Here is a 7,750-nt window from a genome sequence, read left to right on the forward strand (position 1 = left end):
AAAAATCAATCTTAAAATTATCCGAATTGTAAACTATAGAGTTAAAACATAAAAAATTCTGCTGTCTGTATATTAAATACTTTATGCTCGTTGATATCGATGGCAATAAAATAATAATTATTTTAAAAATTTTGTATTATTAAAAAAATCAACATGGCATTTGTAATTGTTTTAGTGCAGAAACGAAAGCTGGCAATAGTAGTACGTAGAATTGGTGAAAGCTTGGACAAGGTGAAAACGTGTAAGAACAACGACTCTGCCACGGTTAAGTCCAACACTTCTCTTCCAAATCAAACCTAAATTTCTCATCATAAACTTAAACTAATCATATTTATTAAATATATATTTTCTTTTTTAATTGAATATTTTATTAAAAACAATATAATAGTAGCCATTAATGTTTTATTTACTTATAGCGAGAGAGGGCCAAGACCATTCCATTTGGGTATTCAAAGTCCTCCATGCCGACTCCATCTCCTCTATGTCTTCCATGGCGGAACCCCAAAAGAAATCCCACAAAACCAGTCGCTTTCTAGCTTGTTTTGGGTTTTCCGGAAAGAAAAACTCACCGAAAAAGCCCATCCAAACCGGTAGCAAAAACACACCGTCGCTCTCTTTCCCGATGCTTTGTTTTAGAGCCGGGAAGTCCCGGACCAAAACCGTTCCCGTCGATAACTCCGACAAGACAGACACCGGCGGCCAAAACCATACACCGTCGAAGCTGAGCAAGAAGAAATCGGATATCAAGCTTATCCCTTCACGTCAAAATTCAAAACCTGATCGGCAACTGTCGTTCCCCAATCAAGCTTCGAGAACGAGACCTAAAGAGGTGCTTTTTTTAAAGCTAAATTTAGCTTTAATTACATCAGTTGCAGGCAAAAAGGCGATCCATGTCGTCTCTTACAACTTTTTGAGCCTTTTTTGTTTTTACTGCTTTGCAGGGACCTGAACCGAATATTCTCCTCGGGAACAGGAAACTTTCGGACCCGACAAGAACCGGTTCAAGCCTGCCGGGTTCACCGACAGTCAAGCCCAAAATCAACCCGAAAACACAGTCCAAGTTATCCCACACGGTTTCGTTACCGGTCCTAGAAGGCAACCAACGTGTGGGGAATCCCCGGAAACATGATCGGGTCAATTCAAAACAGCACCAACGGAAAAACAATGGGGTGGTCGGAAAATTCGACTCCGCCATGGGTTTGTCCATTATAATGGTGACTTTGGTAATAATGTTAGTTTGGGGTCGATTATGTGCCATCCTTTGTACCTCGGCTTGGTTTTATTTTCGGTCTCGTTACCGAACCATTAATAATGATAACAATACTGAATCTGTGTTAAATTCAAATGAATCGGATTTGAATTCTAAAGAATACAAAAAAAAAATAGTGTTGGAAGGATTGTTGGAAAGGAGTCACAGGGTTGGATAATGAAACTTTTGTACAGAGTATTTTTTTTTTATTTACGATGAGCAAGTTAGATGTAATCATACGTGTTTTGCTAAAGTTAGCCTGTTGGTCATTTTGTGTAAAATAGAATTGAAAAAAGGGTCAATGTATTCTAGAATCATAGTTCAGTTTGGGTTAATTTATTCTTCCAAGCCATGTACTCTTTGAAATTTTGTAATTTAATTTATCTCCGTTTATTTCCAAGAAACTAGTCTATGTATTTATTTGATTCGAAAATTAAAGTTTCTATTTTTCAATATTTAAAAGCATAAATTAAAATTTTATGTTAAATTGATTACACATATTCAAATTTAATATAAGCCAATTAACAATGTTATCAATTCGATTCGAGTTTAATTGAGTACCCAAGTTCGAGTCTCATTATGCATAATTACAATTTATGAGTCTCTGTCCCATTATATATGTATAGTTGTATACCATGTGTAGGTTTTGTGCGTTTAATTCCATATTATAGTTGGTTTAATATTATACTTGTATTGTATTTGTAACACTGGAACTCTCCCAAAAAAAGTAAAGAGATTAAATTTGAGGAATTAAAAGTAAATGGGCTAAGTTTCAAAAGTGTACAGAGTATAGGAACTGGGAGCAGAATTAAACACCTTAGTTGTTTTTCCCTTCAAATTTGGTACCTTTTTTTTAATTGGGCAGTTGAGGATATCACGTGATTGACATGAAGCACGTGCCCGTCGACTTAGTTAATTACTACTAGGGTGATTTAGACAATAGCTTGTGTGGCTTAAACATCGGCGGTCAGCTTCAGTTGTCTGCTTTTCCCTCACCTAACATTAGCGAGAGAATTTAAGAGAAACAACTAAAGAAACAAAAAAAAATTATACTCCAAGAATCTATTTAATTTTTCAATTTATTTGACTATTATTTTTCTTTTCTCATGACTTATCCGCAGATAATAATAATTTATCCATTTTTTATTACAAAACTTTAATGCAAAAACAATGGATTTGGTGTTACCAACTTCATTGTTTTTTATTTTATGTTTCCTTTTTTCCTCTAATAAAGCATACATCAAGTAAGTTTTTTATTTTTGTTAAAATTAGAAAAATAAATTGAGTCGAAATTAAATTATATATTTTTATAATAGTAAAAATGTAATTTCATTTTTTAGTAGTCTATATCTTTATAATTTTTAAAGGGTTAAATCAAAATCTTATTATTTTTGAAAATTAAAATTATAAATGACCTAAATTAAAATTTTACTATTTAGGGGACCATGACCCCAAGATTTCTTAGTGGCTCGGTCACTACTCATATCTTCATTTGATACCCCTTTTATATGTTACCGAAGTTGATGTTTCATGTGATTCTTATACACATTTTGAGTTTATCCCGTTCTATAGCTTTAGGATTTTCTATATCTAGAGGTGGTGCCAAAATTTTCTCTAGTCTTTATCTTTAAAAGGATTAAATTATGAATTTTGTATTTTCGAGGAGTTAAAATTATATTATAAATTTTACCTGCCTCTAACACGATCTTACCGATATATATTTTCTTATACGTGATGAAGTATATTATAAGTATATTACAAGTGATGTTGTCTCCTTTTTCCTCATTTAATTTTATCTTTATTATAACAATTAATTTAAGATTTAATAATTTGAAAAACAGAAATCGTGTTTTTTAATTATGCAATTTAGAAAGGAAAAACATGTAATGTAATATAATACATATCATAGTCAGAGGCGGAAATTGAAATTTTGTTATTTTAATCTTTTAAATTTAAAAATTAAATTAATAAATGTAAAATTATATTTTAACTCTTCTTAAAAATGATAAAAATTTAATTTAATTTTTAAAATTATAAATATATAAAAATTTTAATTGCTACCCTAAAATTTTTCCTGATTTTTTTTTTGCCAACTACATATCCTATATGATTATCCAATTTAATACTTTGTGTTCAGGTTATCCATCTTAGCCACGTCTCAATCGTTCTTGCCTTTGTTTTTTTTTTGTTTGTTCTTTTTAGCAACTAAAGCTACCATATGGCAAAGTTTTCCGCGCCCAAATAGCATATTTTTCTTCATCTTAATTATGTTAGGTGAATTGTAATTATTGGAAATAATTTTAAAAATTTTTAAAAAAAATAAATAAATAATACAATCGATTAATTACATAATTTAGATTTAATTCTATATGTACGTGATTTTTCTAGAGAGTATTTAATTATATAAGACGTTTAAATACAACCTTACTTTCATAAATTATAACGAGTAAACTATTCCACTAAGATATTTCCCATGCTGGTGTGATGAGAATAAAATCTCTAAAGTTTCGGTTTATATCAACCACCTTTAATACCAATATACAATTTGAGATAAATAAAACATTTTTAATTGCATGTTTGTTAAATATAAAAAGATAATTATATTAGATATCTTCGAGTTTCCTTTTTTACTAAAATACATTCTTTAATTTTACCACCCTTCATTACATCAAATCCCTTAGAAAGTGATGCAAACATGGTAACATAAACATACAATAAAAAAACTGACAAGATTGTAACCACTCCCTTTATTTCAACTTCTCAACTAATAACATCATAACTCCCTTGAATATCATCAGATCATAACATTAAAATATAAAACAAGCAGAAGCATCAATCATCCAAGTTTAATATAGACCAATCAAGATAAAAACTAAAGTTCATCAAACCAACCAAACACCAAAATAGCACAAAGACAATACTTAGCAACAACTAGAACCAAACCAACAGCTCCAGCAGCTTCCCCTCTTAGCTTGCAACGCAACATATGTAGTCTCCAGCTCTGCTATCCTAAATTATTGCCTTTCTGGCCAAGTCTGTTACAAACCATTCATCAAGATCCCAGTGAGCTTTGTCATAATAGTCTATACTGTTCATCTACCCCAAAATGCTTCTAATGATTACTGATGATGGCTAGATTAAAACTGAAGTATCGACCTCGAATCAGGCTTGACACAAGCAGTAGTGTATTATAATCCTTAACTCTCCAAAATTACATCTATTCTTTGCTTCTGAAAGCTTGTTTCCCTAATGTTTTTCTCATTTATGAAGCATTTTTCTGCCATTAGCTTCATCCTCTTTGCACAGTCAGTGTTCAAGAATTTTGGCTTCTTAAGCTCAAAGTAAGATCAACATCATTCAACCTCTTTGCAGAAGTTCATGACAATGTATAATCCTTCACACACACACACACACATATATATATATATATATATATATATATATTTCGACAGTTGTTTCCATTAATTTTGAAATAAAATAATTCTTCTTATATGATAAAAGTTAATTAAAATAAAAATTTGATTTAGTTTAGTTTAGTTCAAATTACCTTCACTATAATAAAACATTTAATTGAGTTGTTGTTATCAATCAACTAGGTTCTACTAATTCAGTTAAGAAATTATCAAAATCCATTTCTTTTATTTTTATAAATGAATAAAAATTATACGTGATTGGATTTGAATTTCAAACTTTTAACCTAAGCATCATTTGGGTTCAATGGCAAATCGAGGGGCAGTACCCAACCCTCCTAAATGAAAATTCTTTATTTAGATCGTTAAAATTTTAAATTTGTAATGATAAAATTACACTTTAACCTCTCAAAAATAATAAAAATTTAATTTAATCATTTAAAATTATAAAGATATAGGCTATTAAAATAATAAAATTACATTTTTACTATAGTAAAAATATATAATTTAATTTCGCCCTAAAATATTTTTCGGCTTCACACTTGTTTATTTATTTTATGATTTTTTACACAAATTGTGGCATAATTTAATTACAACTTATTAATTTAACAAAAATAGAATCTAAATTAATTTTCGATTATTTAATCCCTCAAGGTTAAAGGAGATTCATCCTTCCAAGGAATTGTGGAAAACCAAGTAAGATACAACATGAAACTTTTAGGTATGGATTAGTAGGAATATTGGCATTCATTTTGGATGGGTTGGCCCTACGGTTTACATGTATTAATTTATAGTTATGGTAGATCTTAGCCCACACTCGGATTAGCCTATTTTAAGATTCTTTTATGAAAATCAAAGCTTACAAATATAAATAAAATTATTTAATGAATCTGTCTCCAATTATATTTGTATAGATGAATCAAAATGTGCGATGAAATGAACAAAATTTGAGGAAGAAAATCGTGTAAAAATGTCTGCATGTAAAATTTTACTTATTTTGGGGTTGAATATTGATGATGGGCTTTTAATTCTTGGATACGTCCAAGACTAATTGGGCTGCTAAAGATTTTTCTGGGTTAGATCATGGCAATCATTTTTTGTTTTTGTTTCTAAGCCCAAAATCCAAACCCTAATCCATAATCAATATATTTGTTAGGTTAATTGGCTGCCACCACCGGATCAAAACTGAAGCTTCTCGCTTTTCAGCCGCAGCCATGGTGCTTCTTCTTTCTTTTGTTTGGTTTGGTTTTCTTCATCTTTTGAGCTTATTTATGATCTGATTGTTTATGTTTTTGCCTGCAAAGTGCTTGTAAAATTGAAATAATCAAGTTTGTATGAGAACATTTGGGTTGGGGAGAAGAGGATCTAGGGTTTGGGATTTTTTTCCCAGAAATTTATTGGTGAAGTTATGATAGTTTTATTTTTCTTTTATTGTTTATATTCAAGAAATGATCACTAAAGTTGTAGATTTCGCCCAGAAATCTGAAATTGGCCTTGAATTAATGACCTTAGCCGTGGGTTTTCCTCAAAAATCCATATATAAAATATGTGATGAGATTGCTGAATAAGGTTTAATTCTTTTTCCTTGACAGTACTGTGTCTTAATTGTCGTTGATGAAGCGTTTGACGAAATGACTGCTATAAATTTATTTGCATTCTTAGACTAACTGTGACTGTTGTTTGAAGGTGAACGTACCTAAGACCAAGAAGACCTACTGCAAGAGCAAGGAGTGCAGGAAACACACTTTGCACAAGGTCACACAGTATAAGAAGGGAAAGGATAGTTTGGCTGCACAGGGGAAGCGTCGTTACGACCGGAAACAATCCGGTTACGGTGGTCAGACCAAACCAGTGTTCCACAAGAAGGTAATATTTTGTGTAACTTTTATCCCATGGATGGATATATATTTCATGTTTATTGTTGCTTGAGATTCTCCAAGCTTTGTATATGTATTTATGTATACATTTGTGTACTATTTGAACAGGCAAAGACCACCAAGAAGATTGTGCTAAGGCTGCAATGCCAAGGTTGCAAGCACGTTTCACAACATCCGATCAAGGTCAGTGCACCTGAAACCCCTTTCGTATTTCTGTGTTCTCGTTTCCCATGTTTGATGAGCTAATTTTCGGTTGTTTGTTACCGTTTTTGCAGAGGTGCAAGCACTTTGAGATTGGTGGAGACAAGAAGGGGAAAGGAACATCTCTGTTTTAAACGTGTTATTTATGGTATCTTGTTATGTTTGCTTTACTTTATATGGAGTAGTTTGAACTTACAAGACTGTAATGGAATTTTGTTAAATTTGCTTAGTTTCTTCTGATGATGTTTTGCAGTTTTCTAACTGTTAGCAAATGTTTCACTGGCAATTTTGAGTTCAATTTGTTTTAATAACTCTTGTTAATAATCTTCACTGTGTTTTTCTCTGAAAAGAGGAAATCAGCACCAAGAAATGCAGGTGGGAATGAATTAAAAGAAGAGAAGAAAACAAAACAAAACAAAAGTTCAGAATTTTTACTTTACATTTAAGTGATTGTTTTTCTACCCTTTGCTTAAGGTTTGATTTTTGTTTTAAGTTTAGAGAATTTTGAACTTTTGGTTGGTTTAAAATTCATTTTTGTTAATCGAGTAATGTTCAGGAAGGTTAATATATTACTTGGCACTTGCTTAATTTGGTTTCAATGTTAAATTTAGTATTCTAGTTCTTTTAATTTGATTTTTGAATTGTTTTTCTTCACAATTAATTAGTTTTAACATTTAATTTGGTATTTCAATTTTTTTTTTTTAATTTCAACATGCTTTTTTTTAGAGCTCAAATGCGGTTTGGGTCGGATATTTGGATATCAAATTGCACGTTGAAATTAAAATTGATGACATTATGAGGGAATTTCTGGTATTTTTAATGAAGTTTTTAAAGTGTTGTTTGTTGATTAGTTGAATTGCACATTTTTCACTGTCGTTGCTCTTTCTACGACACTGAGCCTGGAAAACCTTGAAACATCATTTAAAGGACTACAATTATGCCTCGAATCTGTGGGATATCTTCAAATACCCTTCTGGGTTCTGCATGCTTTCTCTATTCCCTCTAGCGACTGG

The 7,750-nt window shown here is 31.1% G+C and overlaps 2 protein-coding genes across 2 annotated transcripts; both read left to right on the top strand.

Moving 5' to 3' along the window:
* Positions 1-385: 385 nt before the first annotated feature.
* LOC108475589 (uncharacterized protein At5g23160-like) lies at positions 386-1,653 on the top strand. The gene is made up of 2 exons (XM_017777571.2): positions 386-829; positions 942-1,653. Exons 1-2 carry the CDS (start codon positions 398-400, stop codon positions 1,425-1,427), a joined length of 918 nt encoding a protein of 305 aa, XP_017633060.2. The 5' UTR covers positions 386-397; the 3' UTR covers positions 1,428-1,653.
* Positions 1,654-5,574: 3,921 nt separating this feature from the next.
* Positions 5,575-7,048, top strand: LOC108474817 (60S ribosomal protein L44). Its single transcript, XM_017776842.2, has 4 exons — positions 5,575-5,876; positions 6,346-6,525; positions 6,645-6,719; positions 6,812-7,048. The coding sequence occupies exons 1-4, from the start codon at positions 5,874-5,876 to the stop codon at positions 6,869-6,871; spliced, it is 318 nt and encodes a 105-aa protein (XP_017632331.1). The 5' UTR covers positions 5,575-5,873; the 3' UTR covers positions 6,872-7,048.
* The last annotated feature ends 702 nt before the right edge of the window (positions 7,049-7,750 follow it).

This window comes from Gossypium arboreum, chromosome 3 (genome assembly GCF_025698485.1).
Source record: "Gossypium arboreum isolate Shixiya-1 chromosome 3, ASM2569848v2, whole genome shotgun sequence".
Lineage (NCBI taxonomy): Eukaryota > Viridiplantae > Streptophyta > Magnoliopsida > Malvales > Malvaceae > Gossypium > Gossypium arboreum.

Excerpts from the sequence above, each read along its gene's own strand:
- LOC108475589 (XM_017777571.2), top strand. The coding sequence starts at position 398 with ATGTTTTATTTACTTATAGCGAGAGAGGGCCAAGACCATTCCATTTGG. Across the intron at positions 830-941 it reads CGAGAACGAGACCTAAAGAG|GGACCTGAACCGAATATTCT; the intron begins GTGCTTTTTTTA and ends ACTGCTTTGCAG.
- LOC108474817 (XM_017776842.2), top strand. Across the intron at positions 6,526-6,644 it reads AACCAGTGTTCCACAAGAAG|GCAAAGACCACCAAGAAGAT; the intron begins GTAATATTTTGT and ends CTATTTGAACAG. Across the intron at positions 6,720-6,811 it reads TTTCACAACATCCGATCAAG|AGGTGCAAGCACTTTGAGAT; the intron begins GTCAGTGCACCT and ends CCGTTTTTGCAG.